Source organism: Dermacentor silvarum, chromosome 11, assembly GCF_013339745.2.
Source record: "Dermacentor silvarum isolate Dsil-2018 chromosome 11, BIME_Dsil_1.4, whole genome shotgun sequence".
Classification (NCBI taxonomy): Eukaryota; Metazoa; Arthropoda; class Arachnida; order Ixodida; family Ixodidae; genus Dermacentor; species Dermacentor silvarum.
This window is the reverse complement of record NC_051164.1, coordinates 101,020,795-101,040,328: the sequence shown is the minus strand read 5'-3', so window position 1 is coordinate 101,040,328 and position 19,534 is coordinate 101,020,795. Positions and strand designations below refer to the sequence as shown.

The 19,534-nt window shown below is 48.9% G+C and overlaps 3 protein-coding genes across 3 annotated transcripts; all 3 read left to right on the top strand.

The window, feature by feature from the left end:
* Positions 1–549: 549 nt before the first annotated feature.
* Positions 550–3,819, top strand: LOC125941348 (beta-galactosidase-1-like protein). The gene is made up of 2 exons (XM_049658394.1): positions 550–2,052; positions 3,379–3,819. Exons 1-2 carry the CDS (start codon positions 550–552, stop codon positions 3,817–3,819), a joined length of 1,944 nt encoding a protein of 647 aa, XP_049514351.1.
* A 2,042-nt stretch (positions 3,820–5,861) lies between these two features.
* On the top strand, positions 5,862–6,406 carry LOC125941347 (beta-galactosidase-1-like protein). The gene is made up of 2 exons (XM_049658393.1): positions 5,862–6,336; positions 6,399–6,406. The coding sequence occupies exons 1-2, from the start codon at positions 5,862–5,864 to the stop codon at positions 6,404–6,406; spliced, it is 483 nt and encodes a 160-aa protein (XP_049514350.1).
* Positions 6,407–6,500: 94 nt separating this feature from the next.
* LOC125941346 (beta-galactosidase-1-like protein) lies at positions 6,501–13,257 on the top strand. The gene is made up of 3 exons (XM_049658392.1): positions 6,501–7,202; positions 10,308–10,580; positions 13,105–13,257. Exons 1-3 carry the CDS (start codon positions 6,525–6,527, stop codon positions 13,255–13,257), a joined length of 1,104 nt encoding a protein of 367 aa, XP_049514349.1. The 5' UTR covers positions 6,501–6,524.
* Positions 13,258–19,534: the final 6,277 nt, after the last annotated feature.

Genomic DNA, 19,534 nt, shown 5'->3' with positions numbered 1-19,534 from the left:
GCAGACTGCACTATGCAATAATATATATGCCCAAAGCAGCATCCAGAAGCAAAATTTTGGTGGTATATAGTCCCACGCGATAGAATGAAAGTTAAGTTTTCCCATTTCAATTTCTCATACAACTTGTACGTATTGTGTTCAGAGGATACAACGAACGTGGCCAAAAATTTCCCTTGCACGTCACGTAGCCATTGTTCACATCCCTTTAATGTTGTTTCGGTAATCGTTGCTCCTTCATAAATAACGCGTATTTCAAAATGTAGGAATCTAGCTCATCTACATGGAAACCTGCACTGCCATTATTTGGCGGCAAGGAGCTGTTCTTCCCGACACTAGCTCAGAAAACGAAACGCTGTTTGAAAAGAAGCGTACAGGGAGAAGGAAATTACCAGTGGCAGTGACAACCAGCTGTTCAAGGTTGGAACGATCCCCGGGAAGACGAAAAAATTACGCGGACAGCTGACAAGACGCAGCTTGGCAAGAGGAACTCTGCACAATAAACTATCTTCTGAAGCGACTGCAGCCCTGCCCAGTAGCCTTCCCGTAAAGATGACATCTACAGCCATGCGCGCTTGTGTATTTGGGCTGCTCGTCACAAGCTACCAGCACCTTCCGCACTCCGAAGCTGCACGGGCGTTCACAATCGATTATGAAAGGCAAACGTTCCTAAAGGACGGCAAGCCCTTCCGGTTCGTCGGAGGCGCGATGCACTACTTCCGGGTACCACGGCCCTACTGGGACGACCGGCTGCGGAAGCTACGAATGGGCGGCCTGAACGTCGTCGACTTCTACATCGACTGGAGCGGTCACGAGCCGGAACCCGGACAGTACAACTTCCGCGACAACTACGACCTGGCCGCCTTCCTAGAAGCACTGAAGAAGGCCGACCTGCTGGCCCTGGTGAGACCGGGACCCTTCGTGTGCGGCGAAATCGACAACGCCGGCTTTCCCTACTGGCTGGTCAGAAAGCACCCCCACATTCGATACCGGACGATGCAGAGAGAGTACACTCGGGAAGTGGAGAAGTGGTTCAACGTCCTCTTCCCCAAGATCGTCCCGTACCTCTACAAGAACGGCGGGCCCATCATCTTGGTTCAGCTGGAGAACGAGTACGGCCACCTGGACGGCTACTGCGACCCCAACTACATGGAGTTTATGCTTCAAATGCAGGAAAGGCTCCTGGGCAAGGATGTGGTCATGTTCCGAAGCGACTCCCCCGTACAGTCGAGGTACGACTGCGACTGGGTTCGCGACGTCCTCGTGGCGGGCAACTGTTACCCCAAGACGAACGTTTCGGAAACGTTCGGCGCCATCCGTCGGGGAATGGTGAAGCCGGGAGGCCCGATTCTGGTGCCGGAGTACTACACCGGTTGGATGGACTACTGGGGCTACGCGCACAACAAGGAGGACCCGCGACACGTCATCAAGACCTTCGAGGAGATGATGGACCACGGAGCCAACGTGGTTTTCTACATGTACCACGGCGGGACCAGCTTCGGCTTCAAGGCAGGCACGAGCAACACGGCGCCTCTGGTCAGCAGTTACGATTACGGGGCGCCGCTTGCCGAGGACGGCGATCCTAGGCCTTACTACTACCAGATCCGGAGGTCCATTAGCAAATACATGCCAGTTCCCAAAGGACCACTCCCGCGGCGATCCCGGAAGCTGCGCCTCGACGCGGTTCGTATGAACGAAGGCACTCCGCTGGACAGGGTAATGCGACACTTCCGGGACAAGGGGTTGCTCAGGCAAAAGCAGTCCACGCACCCGATGACGTTCGAAGAGTTTGGCTTGGACTTTGGCTTTATGGTATACAAAACGAGAGTCCAAGTGCGGCGCGCTCGTAAGTACAACGTCACGCTGCACGGCCTGCGGGACCGCGCGCACTTGTCAGTGCGACAGGAACGTCACGTGATACAAGCGTTCACCATGAACGAAGACGAACAGCCGAAGCTGTATGAAAAAGTGCTCCTTCGGGGAGGAGAGAAGATGTCCATTTTAGTAGAAAACATGGGGCGGGAGGACTTCGGCCCCAAGAACAAGGACCCGAAGGTGAGCACACGGGAAGCTACGAAGCGCGCTTTCTTGGGTTCTAGGGGGAAATTGGAGCTAGTTGGTCTTGCATAACAGGTGATTCACATCGCATTAGACCAGGGACGACCGCTTAAACGAGACGCGCAGTATGCGTGTCTTGACTTAGCGGTCATTCCTTGCCTTATGTGCTGAGATTCACCCATTATGGTATTGAAGCGCTATTACCTATTATGGTATTCCAAACAACACAGCCTGTATTTCGTTTCTTCGGGTGTTCCTTGTCTAACGCGTTGTGATTCACCTATTATAGAATTCGAGTACTGTAAAAAAGTGGGAAACGAGTCACAGAAACAGCCAAAATCACAAAATAGCGATCGTCGTTGCCAGTCACCAACTTTAACTCTCACTATAGTTCCAAAATGCGTTGGAACAGAGTATAGACATACGTATACCGTTCCATAGAGTTTCATAGTAAGAATGTTAGAGGTAAAGTCGTTATGAGAGCTACCAATGCATCTATAATTACGTGGAGTACACGGATATGTCTAAACTTGGTACTTCAGGCTATGTGGATGCGCGTGGCTCCTCATATTCTCACCCATAGAGCTAAAATGTCATTGCAAATCCATTGAATGATATTTGGTAATTTCATTGTGACTCCCATTCGCTCGACTGGATGGTGTTGAGGACGATTTGATTAGCAATTGCTGCTGGTCAGGGTTGAAAAAAAAAAAGATACAATGCCCTTCTATCCTTTTCGAGCAGTGCCCCACATCTGACGAGCACCAAGGAAAGAACCCAGTACGAGCTCTTTCTATCAAGTGAAAAAAAAAAAAAAAAGACTGCCCAAATACGACAGCCTAACAACAACAAGCTAACGAATTGTAAAAGTACTGAAAGTTGGGCGAGTTGGTAACTATTCATCTTGAAACTGCAGCGCGCACACAAGAAACGAGGACAATAAGGCGAAGGTGACAGACAGGCGAGTTTCAAGATGAAGCTAACGAAGTATGAGAGACAAACCAGAAAAATTCCTTAAGGTCCCAGGGACAGCAATATCATGAGCCACCAGTACAAGCTGATGCATATGCCTTCATTTTGAAGATTGTGAAAAGCTTCAGCAATTACACGCGTGCGCTGATCACAATGAATCATTTTCAACTTGCCCCTTTCAACCCCCTTTTGTACTTTTTAAGCAAAGGCCCATACGAAATTATAGGTTAATACATCAAAGGCTCCTGATTGCCACGATTGCTCAGCCAAGACCGCAGGAGAATACACCTCTAGTAATCTTAGTATCAAGCAACATTCTACCTCGTTTCTCATGACCGGTTCTCATTTCAGGGAATCAGACGTGTGACGGCAGACGGCTCGAACATGACAGGCTGGGTTATGGAAGCCGTTCCCGTGACGCGTAACAGGGACGTCAGCGAACTGATGCGTTTCCTGAAACGACGCAGCGGCGAGGCTTGCAAAGGCCCGCCGTGTTTCTATTACGGCTCTTTCGTGCTACCGAAGGGTCAGGCGCGTCTGGACACGTTCCTGGACCCGTCCAACTACACCAAGGGCATCGCTTTCGTCAACGGCATCAACCTCGGCCGTTACTGGCCCGCGGTGGGGCCGCAAGTGACACTTTACGTCCCCGCCGTCTTCCTGCGACCGCACCCCGAAGAGAACAACGTCATCATGATGGAGATCGACCAAGTGCCCAAACGAGGTCAGCGAGGAGTCAGCTTTGCGAACAGGCCACGGTTGGAAGGCTCTGTGGAACGGCCTCGTGCTTAGTTTTGACTCTGCCTTTGAGAGTCTGATGAGTAAGGCTCTCATCGGTATAATGGCGAGTGATATGGAAGCGATATCTTCTTCGGGCTTATCCTAGCAGCAATGAAGTACCTAGGTTCCGTTTAGTCTTGGAACGTCACCGTCTTCCAAGATGAGCTCGGCCAACAGTCTGTTCTCGAAATCTTTTGCATGCAGCGAATGCATCACCCTCTTCAGTTGAAAGCAGCGTGTTGAGGCACCACGTACATTGAAGCCGTTTTGGTGTCACCTTCATCAGGTAAACGTTTCTGGCGCCTATAGCCCAATGTAGCAAGGCAAAGCGGCTCTGGGCACGCGTAGTCATTGTTTTCGAACACAATGAAAAATGTAACTCAGAGACTGTTTCTCCTACATAACAGTTTTTAGTAGCGTGACCTAGCAGTGACAGGCCCTACTATGTGTGACCTGTACTGTGCGTTCTACTTTATTCTTTGAGATTTGCCATCTCACTCTCTCTTTCCTCCCCTTCTTCCAATCTTCTATTTCCATGATTCTATCTCCTCTTTCTGAAGAGTAGGTAGGCGTTGTGCAGCTTCCGGTGGCAGTTGCCAGCCTGCTCCTCGCATTCCCTTTCCCGTAAAATGTATATCTGTTTTCAAATCGAATAACTATTATAAAAATAAGCTCGCAGCGAACAAAGACGAATAGAAACAGGCCAAGCAATGGGCGGTATACCATTTCCACTTGCCGGTATGCTTGCTGGAAAGCGATACGATATGTATCTTGTCCACAGTCGTCCCCGTCCACCGGCCAGTTAGACCGACACCTCCCAAATCGGTGGTGATGATAAATAAAATGTTATTTCACTGTTAAGTACAATTCTTTCGTGCCGCTATTATGGCATCCGCATCACAACTTGGAAGACCAGTTTTCCCTCGCTGAGAGACAATGCACCACAACAAGCCGGGTGAGATATCTAACGTTGCCGGAAAAAGCGACGATAACACGAAAGAAACATCCGCCCAACGGAGGGAGCTGTTGATTGGACTATTCAAAAAACGTCGTGCATACGTACACACCATTTCTAAAAGCGTTCACGTCACGCGAAAAGGCACCATGACATAGAAAATCATTTCTACAAAATAGCACCCCAGTAACCGGCGCCCAGTAACTCCTAGTATGCCGCGCCTGTACAGCGCCCCAGCACTCCAGGGCGACACTTGGCCCATAATCCGGCATGGCACTGGACACTAGATACTGGGTTTAGCAATAGCGTTTCTTATGATGTCGGAGCTGTGCCACTACAACAGGTTGTTACGTAAACATATGCTATAGGAAACCCAACAGCGACATTTACATCTTAGAGCTTGCCACACACAATACGTCATCAAGGGAAACCGTAATAAAAGGTCGTTAATGGCAATTCATCGTATAAGATGCCATGAAGTGCCGAAGCCTCATACTTTCCGCGTACATAGGACGCGGGACTCGACGAAGGAGAAAAATACCATGAATACGAACACGTGTTGCGCGAACTTACCACAGCTGTTTTCTCCGTCAACCGAACATTGCCGCTTTTCTTTTGAAGAAGGTTACTTTCGTAGCAAATACAAAGAGGTAAATGTTCTTCTGCGTTCCAGTTTATAGTGGTAGAGACGTAGACTGGGAATGTTTATGCCGAGTGACGTATGCCCGCCATTGCACTTCATCTGATTTCAAGGTATGTGACCTTATGCTACGTTCAGCGGTGAAGACCGAAGTTAGCAGAGGTACAGCTCCAACAAGATTAGTGAGCAGTGATGATGCGCTCCCGCAATGGCGAATTTCGGCTGCGCAGTTTTAATACCCGGTAATTCAGTTGAGAAGGTAGCGTGTAAACAACGCTCAACCCCACGCACCAGAGCAAAGACATGTCGGGAGATATTCGCGCGGTCCTGCTTTGCGTCTACACTAACTTCTTGTTCACCCAGTTGATCCAGTGCTCCGAGGGTCATTCGCTTGTCGTAGACCATACGAGCGCGACATTCGTGAAAGACGGTCAGCCGTTTCGCTTCGTGGCGGGCGAAATGCACTACTTTAGAGTACCGAGGGCATACTGGAAGGACCGACTGTACAAGATCAAGATGGCCGGCCTCAACGCCGTTGCCTTCTACATCGAGTGGAGCGGACACGAGCCGGAGCCGGGAGTGCACAACTTCATCGACGACTACGATCTGGACGCCTTCTTGGAGGAGATCAAGGAACAAGGTCTCCTAGCCATAGCTCGCCCGGGCCCGTACATCTGCGGGGAGCGGGACAACGGAGGATTCCCGTACTGGCTACTCAGAGATCACCCCAAGATGGCGTATCGAAGCAGCGACAAGAACTTCGTTGCGGCAGTGGACCGGTGGTTCGCGAAGCTCCTCCCTATGCTGGTACCACACCTGTACCGAAACGGTGGCCCGCTCTTCGCCGTGCAAGTCGAGAATGAGTACGGCCACTACGACAAGTGCGACACAGCGTACATGGAACACCTGCTGACCATCATGGAGTCTCACATGGGCAAGGACGTCGTCTACTACCGCACGGATTTCCCGTTCGTCTCTTTCTACAAATGCGACAAGGTGCGTGACATTCTCGTCGCCGGTAACATCCCGTCGCACTACGACGTGCCTGCCGTGTTCGGCGTCATGAAGCGGGCCAACCCAAAGCCGGCCCCCATGGTCGTCATCGAGTACTACACGGGCTGGATGGACTTCTGGGGTTACGCGCACAACAGCAAAACGAAGGACGCCATTCTCGATCCCTTCAAGGTCATGATGACTCACAACGCATCCGTGACCTTCTACATGTTCGTAGGTGGCACCAATTTCGGGTTCAAGTCGGCGAAAACCAATACTTACCCCCTCACGACCAGCTACGACTACGGAGCACCCGTCGCCGAAGACGGCGACATGAGGTCCATCTACTACGACATACGGAACCTGACGACCACCTACCTGGGTCACGTACCCAGCGGGGACATGCCTCAAAACCAGACCAAGCTTAACGTGGGCACCGTTCAACTCGACGAACATATTTCCCTGGAAGAAGTGATGGACCACTTTCGCAACAAGGAGTGGCTCGAACAAAAGCAGTCAGTCGACCCGTTGACGTTCGAGGCAATGAGACACGCCTATGGCTTCCTGATTTATAGGACTACAGTCAACGTGGTCACCGAGGGTACAGCGCTGCTTAAGCTGTCGACTCTACGCGACCGGGCTTACGTTCGCGCCGGAGGCAAGCAGTTTATATTTTACAATCATGCCGTCAGTTTTGCGAGCACGAAATTATCGGACACGATTCCCGTGAAGAAAGGAGACAACCTCTCCATTCTCGTGGAGAACTTGGGAAGGGAGTGCTACGGCGTCATGAACCACGACGCGAAGGTGCGTACACGGCGAAGCTCTTTTTTATCAGTGACGATGTCATGCAAAAATGAATTCTCAGTTGACTAAAGCTGTGAATTGAAACCATCGCATCGAATTCAAAGCATAGCCATTCCTTTTGTTTGCTCAAATTATACCAGGAATTTCAATGTTGCAAGAGCAAAAGAAAGCCCTCGGTTGGGAACCACTACAGCAAAGCAAAAAAAAAATCTCAGAATGAAACTCTTTCACAACATATTCCACTCTCGAACAAGTATGGGCCCCGGGAAATATTTCTCCAAGCCTTACTACGTTTCTCAACGGCTGGACCACGGAAATAAGATTTAAAGAAATAGCCTGCAAAATTGAAGGGTTTAAAATGTCATTTTTTCCCCCAGAACCATACGCCAATAGAACAAGTGACCATCCGATGTCGGAACGATTCTCTCAAACGATGTATTTTCAAACTCTATACGCCCACTGAAGTAAGGTAGTGTTTTTGTGTGTATGTGCGAGCATGAAAGTGTTCCGGGTAAGCATTTTGTATTACCTGCGTTATTTACGGTTCACTGGTTTCTTCTCTCCCCCCCCCCCCCCCCCGGTCCCGGCTGTTATGCTTACGGGCGCTGTGGGTATTGTTATAAATAAATAAATAAATAAATAAATAAATAAATAAATAAATAAATAAATAATATAAAACCATGATACGTTCGCACCACGTTTTCAGAAAACGTGGCTAAAGGCGCTCTCTAGCGGAACACTAAGAAAAATGCACGAAGCCGGGTTCTGGCGCTTAGGAGACGAGCTTTGCATTGGAATAGTCGCAAAGCGTCGCATATATTGGTATATCAAGCTGCAACATCGCCTCCAAAACCTACAGCGCAGTGTGTTATTCTCGAAGGGGTATCTCGAAGGCTGACGCCTCTATCGGTACAAGTTGCTCCGCGCGGAAACGTGGCTAGAAATGCTTGAAGCATCTCTAGACGATAACTTATACTTGTATGTCTGTGGTTTCCCACTAACATCTAGTCAGTTCAAGATTCCATGAGCACGCGTTCAAAATTTTCGTTACTCAAGTATAAGCGTATTTTATCGCGAAAGCAATGCTCGACGCGCATTCACACCGTAGCCGTTAGCGCCGTCTACGTTCTGGAGTCGCGGCATTGACAAGCGTGAAAGGTGGCGCAGTGCATTCGACTGCAATAGGGAGCCCACATGCAAGTGCTGCATCTAGGCTCGCTAGATTGCAAAAGCGACAAAGTGAATTGGACGCACCGTCGCAGTTCACTCAATCTGCTCTGCCAGAGTCAGTGCTGGGAAAACGTAAAACAAACTGTAATATACCTCCCTTCCACTCCGTGAAGATGGTCGAACAACGAAGCAGTGTTAGTTTCACCGAGCGTTACATGTGCATGTGATGCAATTGCGTAAACACGAGTAAGCACAGATCTACAACAGGAACTTATATTGAAACGTTGCGAGGCGAGAAGAGGCAGCGACTTCCGACGCTACTCGCTGGCGAGCCGCCGCCTGCGGCTGCAGTCACGGACATTGCGCGCGTTCGTCACGAACGCGGGGAAACGCGGACGGCGTAGGCAGAAGCTCTGCGCGTTATCCGAAAGAGTGGGCTGCACAGAAACACCTTTTGTAGTCCCTTTACATGTTATACCCATCACCTCTCCTCCTCGCGCCCAGAGCCGCCTCTCATTGGTCGCCTGCCCCCCCCCCCCCCCCCCATTGCGCACCCTCTCATTGGTCACCTCCTCCCCCAGCGCGCCTCTCCTCCTTTGCTGGTCACGTGACCTGCCCTCCCCCCGGCGCGTCTCTCATCCTCTTCTTGGCACCTGACCTGCGTAACACCGGAGGACGGGCGGCGCAGCCTCGACCTACAACAGCTCCGCTGTTACATAGTTTTGCGTCACCACGGCCCAGGTCAGCGTTCTGGATTTCGCTGCTTGCATGAGCGTTGTGCGCACACACATTAGCATTACTGCGGAGCATATCACACCGTGGTACAGTACACTGTAACCGTGGTGCATACAGTCGTCTCAACAGCGAGGACAGTAAACGCCAAGCTTAGTCTATCTAAACATTTCCTTGGCCGCTTAGAGACGCCAACAGCTTTCCTTCGGTTTCATCCATTCACCGTTGACGTGCAACGCCTGTAACGCCGCTGACGTCATTCGTTATCATGCCAGCGTTATATGATTGGTTTCAGCGCAACGCCAAACCATTCAATTTTTTGGCCTTCAGCAAAAAAAAAAATTTTTAAACAATTATCAGAAAGCTTCGTTTTCGTGGTGATGTCACATATGAAAACGCTGTACCTGCCGACCGGGAAACTATAATTAAAAAAAACTGCAACTACACGCTTAAGAACACGCATGTGCAGCGAAACCTAATGGAAAGCATCCGCGGGTTAAATGATGTAAGCAACCTAAGTGTTTGATGGGTATATGGGAATCTAAAAGGAGTCCAACATAGTTAGGAACATGAGCTACTGGCGATTCATGTTGGCCGTGAACATATCACCCAGATCAGACGCTTGGCTAGAAAGATGCTAATAAAGAATACAATCTGAGAAAAATACTAAAAAAATTAGTAGCCCTTCCCCTGTCGAGGAAATGGCGGTAAGCGATGCTTCTCGTGTGTTTCTTCGGTGTTCTTCCGAACGAATTGCACTGACGAGTACCACGTTGTGCTCGAACCACAACCGGTGACACGCACTGCAGCTGCATGGCTCCGAAGTTCCGGCTCAGAAACTCGCGTTGAAACCTGGCGGTCGCACCACACGCCAGTGTTGCCGAAACGTGCACCACCATTGTCGGGTTCCTAGACAGCTAGACGACGCTGACGTTTGGCCTCAACATCGCGATCCCGCAACACGGGGTCGGCGTCTCTTCGCTGACGTTTCGCCTGGGCTCTGAGAGCAGCTGTTTTTTTTTTTTTTAACGTTACATTGCCGGCGCCAGGCTAGCGTATACAAGCTTCACTTGAAAAATATGATCACAGCTGCAGTTGTAAAACAATACAGTCACTGTATCCGGGGTGGAAAACAGATGCCACGCATGACAGTATTGTGTAGCATGTTGCATTCATGTACCAAATGGCATATGGCTCACGCAGGGGCTTACCGAGGCCTACCTGAGCGGACAAGAACTCAAGAACTGGACTATTGAGGCCGTTCCCATCAACAAGAATCGAGACATCAGCGAGCTCCTGCGCATCGTTAGAAGACAGGGAGACGGAAGCGTTCCCGGTTTCTTCCACGGGACGTTCACTCTGAAAGAAGGACAGAATTCTTCCGACACATTCCTGAACCCGACAGGATGGATCAAGGGATTTGCCTTTATCAACGGTTTCAACCTGGGCCGCTATTGGCCTCCTGCGGGACCGCAGGTAACTGCATGTGTTAATACTGATCAATGCGGTTGTTAGAGCTAGTCATAGAATCAAGTATATCTCTAAATGAAGTAGTTGCTGAAGGGACTCTTGGACAGTTAACATGTGTCGTTCATTACTTTTTACAGAAGCAAAACTTTTTATTTCGGTTCACAGAATGCACTGCAAACCGAGGAAGGTTGAGTTAAAGGTGTTTTGCAACGCCTGAGGAAAAGGCCCAATCTCGCCTCGGTAATTCAAGCACGTGTGATTGCAGCGTATGATTTGCAAAATGACACACAATGATGTTTACAGCTACACGAAAAGGAATTCAAACATGTTTTCACTATGTGACAGTGTACCAATAGCAAACAGATAAAAAAATATGTATTCAGCTGGAATGTACTTCACCAATGTAGTTCATTATACAGTATGCGTATACAATAATGTTAGAAATCATTCATGGGTAGTAGCAAGGCAGTCATTGCAGGTAGATGAATCATAACAAGGTCATTCAATGAAACGAACAAGGAATTAAACGGTAACATTGCTGCTATTACGGCTGTTTTAATAGAACAATGTAAAGAAAAGCTGAGCAATTCGCCCAGGTTTCTAGATACTTGGAAGCATCGTTAGAAAATCTCATTACAATGCTCAGAATGCAAACAGAGGAAAAGAGAAAGGGAAAAAAACGGACAAGTTTGCACTAGGTCGTGGAAAGCTTAGGCATAGCGAAATTGTCGATCCTCAAGTATTACTGGATGCTACTGCTAGGTGTTAACATGGTGGCTGCCATAGGTCTTAACTTGGTTCAACTTAACATGTAGGGAAGGTATTCTTGAGCGATCATTTTCGGAGGTAAATTTCCTTTCGCGACATTTCGCGTAACCAGCGCTGGACGCGTCGGCGCTTACGAGCGACAGCGTTCCTAGCATGCCACAAACGCAGGCAGGATAACAAAGGTTGGCACAGTGCCAAGAACGCTGTTGCTTGCCGATTCCGAATGCGTTGGAGGCTAGCCGCTCGGTATCTAGCGAAAGTTGATACGACTAGGTGCAGCCCCTTTTATTGCCGGCAAACTCCGAGTCCAAGCGCACACACACTGGGCGAAATCTGTGCACAGGTACAGGGCGGCACGCAGCTGACGACAGGGCTGGATGACGTCAGGGCGCATGCGCAGTAGCGCGCAGCTGCGCCAGCGGTTACTAGGCATCGCTACTAGGCAACGCAAGGTGACGTCATCGCTACTGCTTCGGCACATGCATGGCTAGGCAAGTTTGGGCCAGGTGGTGCGCAGCTGTGGCTTGGTTGTTGCCAGGCAACGGCGCGGAGTTTACTGCGGACTTCAGACATTTCTCCAACTTTACCAGCTCCGCTGTTAAAAAATAGCTGTGGCTCCAATCCATGCTGTGAAGGTGGTGGTTGTACAGCGAAACTGTAAACGACACCCACAACGATTACCCATTGTGACTTCACTTGAATTCACACGTGGCTCTACAAAGATTGAAACCAGAGAGAAGTGAAATGTACTTTACCACACCCTTTATTACTTCACAACATTATATTCACGCTGTTATTCCGGCGTCTTTACTTTCCGTGGTCTACCCATGGTAGCCTGGAATGAACTGAATGAGTTGCTAGACCGTGGCGACGTCACTACGTGATTTCTATGCTGTTGGGTACTTTTCCACGCGGAGTAGCTTACGCAACCGTATTCGTTACCGGGAAAGACACGCGGGAGAAGGAACGCTGTAAACGACACCCACAACGATGACCCATTGTGACGTCACTTTAATTCACACACGTGGCTCTACAAAGAGTGAAACCAGAGAAACAGGTTTCACGAGGGTTTTGAATGACGTCAACCCCTTTCGAAGCAGCTGCAAACCTAAGATGCTTTACCGGAACGCGTCGGAGGGTGTTCCCATTGTTCACACGCGCCTTATCATCAATCAGCGGGGGTTTTGATGCTTGTTTTGTGTGTTTTTTTTTTTTGAAAACGAGTGCTGAGCTGTATGCTGTATGCCTGATTTCAAGGGAGATATGCAGTTTGTATTCAATATTTAGACTGGCGCTTTTTGCTTACGCCGACACGAAACTTTCCTTGGCTGGTAGAGGTATACAGCTTGGCTGTAAAACAAAAATAATTCAGCTTTTGTGACAAAGTGGTTCTCACCATAAAATGGACCGGATATACACATGGAGCCCTTCAAAAGGAAACTGGCCAAAACGTATGGCTGAGCTGGTTCGTTCATTACGGCATATATTCTCTGGCACCGTTAGCTGCCTTCTCATTGTTTACAAGATATAAATCTCTAAGCTGCTATAACTTACGGCGTTGAGAGTTTCAAACAGGAGTAAGCACCGCAAATTGGTGACAATAGCGTTTTTGTATGACATAATTTCCGTGCCACTCGACTGCCACCAACTAAAATTGTTCCATGATCCAGCAATCTGTGCAGCAAGCGTTTAAAATATTTTTCGGGCTAACACCACCCCGAGGTGATTCAGTTGCTCACTTAAATCTCACGCGCATGCGCAGGTGACGCTGTACGTGCCAGCCCCGTACATGAGACCCTACCCAGAAGAGAACCGGCTGCTACTCTTCGAGACCGAAGGAGCGCCAGCGAACCGTACTGTCATGTTGGTTGACAAACCATTTCTGGACGACGACATCGATCACCCGAGGTCCTGAAGGCGACTCGTGGCTCATGCGACAAACTGCGTTATGTTATTTTTCTTATTTATTAGTGGTGAACAACGGTTGCTGCGCAAGAAGTCTTCGTAGCATTTGAGCAGTGGACGTTGATTGACATCTCCTTGCACCGTTTCATTGCAGACTGTTCTCCCTCAGCGAAGGCAGAGCCAAATCATGTTCGTTTATTGGTTAACCTCCCTACTTCCCGATTATGGTCTCTCTTTTTACCACGTGGTATGGTTGCATTAAACTTGAACTGTCTTGAAAGTAGCTTGAGTATTTTGATTAGCTGTCTTCCTGCCAAAACAAAGAACCTCTACGATGTCACGAAGACCTTGCAGGACTAATCTCATTCAGAGAAATTGAAGTCTCACATCATCGAAGCCGTCGCGACGTTGGATGACACGATACAGCTTCACGCTGCTGAACGCGAGGCAATGGGTTCGACTCTCGACTACAGTGGTCGCATTTCGAACTGTAGGAAACGCAGAAAAACGCTCATGCACTTGGCTATCAGTGCATGTTAAGGAAGGCGAAGGACAGCCGTAACCAATCCAGAGCTCTCCAGTTGTGGCGTCGCTCGAACCCCGAGCGTTTCTTTGCAACGTATCAAGTCGGATAATTCGTTATTGTTAACTAACGAATCCATCTAGTGCTTCGGAGCCAGCGAGCATTCATCTTTTCTGTTCCGCCTGTTCATATATATTTGCTAGAGTAACAGCAGAGCTATCCAGCAACCTAATCGTCGTTCACGAGAGGAGAACCGAGGCAAGTGACAAAGCCAGCGAGACCTATAGTACATGCATTGCTGTCAGCGGAGCGTGTGGATAAAGATTAGCCAGAAAAATAAATAAGTACAATACATTTTGGAGCATCACGTAAGAAGAACTTTCTGTGGGCCTAGTTGGTGCATACTTCAGTTGAAAGCTGTCCTGTGTTTGACCTTGCTTTTGTGCCGTGCCTTTTTCGCACCTTAATAAATTTATAATTTACCACATAAGCTTTTCTGGCGCTGATAGAAAAATGTTGCAAGGCAAAGGGCCTCTAGGCGCCTGTGGCGATTGTTTTCGAACGCATTGAAAAATAAGTTCGTAGCGAACAACAAAGAATAGAAACAGTCCAAATAATGGCCGATATACCATGAATGGTATATCGGAATGCTTGCTGGAAAGCGATACGATATGTATCTTGTCCGCAGTCGTCCCCGTCCACCGGTTAGTGTGACCGACATCTCCCAGGTCGGTGGTCATGATGAATAAAATGTTATTTCCCAGCAAAGTTCAATTCTTTCGCGTTGCTATTTCGGCAGCGGTGTAAGAACTTGGAAGACTAGTTTTCCCCTGCTGAGAGGCAGTGCACCACAGCAAGCCGGGTAAGATATCTAACATTCGCGAAAATTCTACCAGCTCCACAAACAGTGAGCCAAAGACGTAGACAGGGAATAGAAGCTTGAGAGCCGCGCCTTACGCCAAGTCGGATGGTCGCAATTTAACGCTGTCTTGAACGAGTGCACCTAACTTTACTCAGTGCTCTTTTAAGAGGTCAGTGCAACACGCAAAAGCCGAGTGCTACGCGGAACTAATGGCACGGACGCTGCACTATTTGAAGTGATTATTAGTAGGGATGTGCGAATATTAGACAATTTTTAATACGAATCGAATGTAGCGTTCCTAAAGTAATTCACTAGTACACACATTCTGTAGACAATCTGCACACATACACACAACCTGCAGAAAGACGGGTGTGGTCGGGCATTTAATTTACAATTCTCACTAGCTTCCGCTTCTTCTTCTACTTCCTTAACGCCCTTCATCGTCTTCTCTGACTATTCAGGAGGAGATCGCTTCACTCCCCCGGACTTCATTGTTCACACCTCCTGGCGTAATATTTGAATATATTACTGATGGAGGCATACTTTGCCCGGAGACTCCCAAGTACCAGATGGTCTTCAGGATATCACGCTGTGAGGATGTCTTGATTATTTGAAAGGATCCGCAGAACTTGTCCATGGAAGTCGCAATTCCTTTTCGTACTAGAACGCGGACGCCACCGTGAAGCAAGCAAGTGGACACTACGCAAACGGTATCATACAAGACTATCATTTGGGGCTTTATATCGACGCTGACTTGTTTTTGCGGCAACAATTGAGGTACAGGAAGATCCTTCAGTTTGGCACGTTGACTACTCCCCTCGACGGAGTTGGCAGGGTGATATGATCTTTCTTTTAGGCTATTTGATGGGCTGGGTGGAGGAACCCCTCATTGATAGGCGTTCAACCCATCTTTTGCGTTCAGCTCAGGTGAATTACGAACATGTTCCTGTTTTGCCGGCCGCCATTTCTTACGTCACTTCCGTGTTTGGCAACAAGAATTGTATGCACTGCAGAACGTCTTCAAATGTCAGTGGTGCACTTATCTGAACTTGGTTTCGTGCATCTACACATAGCCCTTGAGTAATTAAAGCTATAACTGCAGGCGATGGGAACTCAGGTTCCGCTTCATACAACCGACCGACCGACCGACCGACCGACCGACCGACCGTGAACTTTTATTGAGGTCCTGAGGGACTAGCCGGCGGAGACCCGCTGGGGCCCCGGCTCGTACAACAAACGGTGTTTTTCGAGAAAGTACTCTAGTAAAGAACCACATTGGTATTCAAAGCGTAGAGCCGCGTCCAGACTTTCACCAGCGTTGTGACGGAAAGCCGACAAAAAACTTATTTTCCAACTGTTCCAACAAGCTGGTGGCTTAACCAAAAGCTGTACGTCATACCACTTTCTAGCGAGGGCACCGAGGTAGCGTCGTATGTTCCGAATCTTCTCATCGTCAGAGAGCCACGCATTCTTTTCACATGCATATTCACAAAACCAAAGCCAGTAGTTGGGACACGGGGAGCTTTCCTCGAATATATCCGGTTCTACAACATTCCGTTCAAGTTTATGCAATTTTTTTAGCAGAGTTGTCGTAAGTTCACTCTGATGCGTCATCTGTCGTTGCTGTTGCTCGATAACCTTCAAAATAAGGCCCATATCTGCCGACGTTTCCTGCTTAAACCCGATCTGCACGATGGACCAAGTCCGCGAGCCGATCGGTCACGTGATGCGACGTCACAGTCCGCCGCGGTCCAGCGCAGAGCACATCCACACGGCGGCCTGTCATAGCAGACAACAAAGCGGACCATATATTCGCTTCTGCCTAAAACAATTATAGAATGGAATAACCTTGACCGACGCGTATAAACAAACAGATATACAAGATGCCGTTCGCTTGTCGTTTTGAGCACGATATTCATCGGTGGTGTTTGCAGTCAAACGGCGACGATTGCATTTTCGTCTCTATTCCTGCCGTCGCTCATCGTAGGCGCATTTCTTCTCGGGAGCCCGGACTATACGCGAATATAATGGGATTAATATTGTTACGGATGACATGGGTTTATTTACAAGATGATCTAGGGTGCGTAGAGACGAGGTCGAAGGCAATCAGGCATTCTTCTAACACACGCGCAGTTCTTCAATCTCCTCTTCTTCGGCTCCACCGCGCAGCGTAACATTTTCCTCCTACGCGGACGAAGCTCGCCGATCGAGTTAGGGAACCACATGGTTGGTACCGCTTGATTCGGGAACCCTATGATGGTAGGGCTTCAGGCGGGCCACATGAACCACTTGTGTCTTAATTCCACGACCGGCGATTACTCGAGGTCAGTTTTGCTATGACGTAGTTGACGTCACTTAATCGGTTTATTATCACGAATAGAGATAAACTTGCGATAGAAGCCTTTCTTACGTAGAGGTGTCCACAGTAAAACTTGATCGCCTCGAGCGAAAGTGACGGGTATATGCCGGGCGTCATAGCGTGCCTTAGTTGAAACTTGCGAAGAAAGTGTTCATAGGCGAGGAAGCCGACGCGCTTCTTGGGCACGACACAATGTTTATGCGATGGATGTGTCTTCTTTCAGTGTGAATGGCAAAATTGTGCCCAAGAAACTTTGGGGACTGCGAGCATACAACAGATAGAAAGGCGCATACCCGGTTACTTCGTGCTTGGCTGTATTGTAGTGATGAAGAAGATTGTGATGAAGGGCAACACGGCATCCCAATTCTTGTGATCAGCCGAGACAACATGACCAACACACACTAGAGAAGAGCAAACACCAACGGTCCGCAGGGTTTCACCCACGAATCCACGAGAAGTGTCTTTCGGTCCCACGCGAACATAACCTTGTGTCAGACGATTTTGAAAGAAAACACTCATCACTGAAACTGTAGCACCGCCATCCAATTAGGCATGAGTATTAAAACCATCAACACAGACACACACCTTGTTTTTCAGGACGGCGACAGGTGGAGGACTACGTGACCGTCCTGCGACCTCCATCGGTCGCACCAGCTAGTTTCCCAGCTGGAGTAGTGGGCGACGGCGAGGCGATCGCGAGCGGCGAAAGCCGGTCGGAGGTGGAGTAAGACTGCGGTCGGAAGCTGGAGACTCACGCCGAGATGCATATTCACGCGGATGTCGTCGAAGAGGTGCAGCGGTCTGCCACGGGGTACTGAACTGCCTTCCAGATTGACACTCGGGGATGGCCGGAACGTGCTGCTGCCGTCTGCGACAATACCTGGCGATACGTCCACGGATTCCGCAGCTAAAGCAAATAGGTGGCTCGCGGTACACAGGGTTGTCATAAAATGGGGTCTGAGGTTTGTATCGGGGTGAAAGGCGTTGGGGTGGTGCGGCCAGACGGCGTTCGAAGTTACGCGAAGGCTGTCGGAACTCCGTCGTGTCGACGCGGACACGTTCATCAAGCAAGGGCCGATTTTCATTGTTTGTAGTTGGCAAAGTACCGGCTGTTCAAGACAGCGTGCGTCTAGTGTGCATTGCTGGTACTCCCGTCCTCCGTCTCTTCCTCCACCTTGTGCTTGAAAGCGCGCAAGTTATTCCTTAACGAGTTGACGTACAAACAAAGCGATGTGGTGGGAGGTGGAGATGTCCACACTTGCAACCATGATGACGTTGTCAAGTCTGCAAAATTTTGGCAATACTCGTCGCGTCTTCAGCAGCTCAAAAGCACGACAGTGACATCTTAGATCAGAAGGAGTACGCAGGTCTTCCTTTGAGATAAGAAAATTGTAGACATCTTCACCGATGCCCTACAGGAGATGTCCAACCTTATCTTCATCCGACATGCCCGTCTTGACAATTCTGCACAGTTTCAATACTTCTTCAATTTAAGTTGTACATGTTCCCCGCGGGCAACAGTGCTCTTCGCGAAAGCGTATGTTCAGCCTTCTTTCTTTTTGAAAGTTAGTTCCCAAAGCAGCACTTGATTTACTCAACGAACCTTTCCCATGCAGTCATCGTGCTATAGTTGTTATCGAACCAGTGAAGTGCGGTTCCGGTAAGAAAGAAAACGACGTTAGCAAACTGATCACGCCGAAGAGCTTCATCCATTGTGGCCGCTTACCCTTTGATAATACTTGAGCCAGTAGTCGGCATCCTCATCAGCTTTGCCGGAAAAGGTGCGCGGTTCTTTACGAAGGATCCACCAGATGACTTGGCTTGGGCGCTCACTATCATCTTGCATGCTTGCTGCCGCCAGCTGCCGCCAGCTGCTTGCGGTTCGTTCGTCACCGTGTCTTCAGGCGGTAGTCCCACCAAGCGCCGGCTTCGTCGGAGGGTGCGTAGAAGAAGGTTGTCCAGAGCGATTACTCAGCACCTCCACCAAAGTTGTTACGGATGAGATCAGTTTATTTACAAGATGATCGAGGGGACGTAGAGATGAGATCGCAGGCAGTCAGGCATCTTCTAACACACGAGCAGTTGTTCAATCTCCTCTTCTTCGTCTCCACCGCGCAGCGTAACAATTTAATAATAACAGAGGCGATAGGAGAATATGTGTGCGTGCCCTATCGTCACGATGACAACCGATCAACACAATAAATGTGTTCGTACCTTTGTTCAATATTCCTTGGCACCTCTGTGTCGTGTGCTTAACAGCTTCGCTAAACATCCACCTTCACATAGGGAAATGCCTCATGATTTTTTTTTCTCAAACGCTCTCTTTTCAACACAAGCGTTATCCTCACTCTTCTTGGGCTGCTTTATTTTTATTAACTTTTTGATGATGTCGCAGCCGTGCAATTACTACAGGTTGTTACGTAAAAATAAACTATAGGAAACCCAGTGGTGACATTTACTCGAACGTGACTCAGAGCTCGACACACAATGCGTCATCAAGGGAGCCGGTAATAAACGTCGTTAAAGCCAATAGATCGTATAAG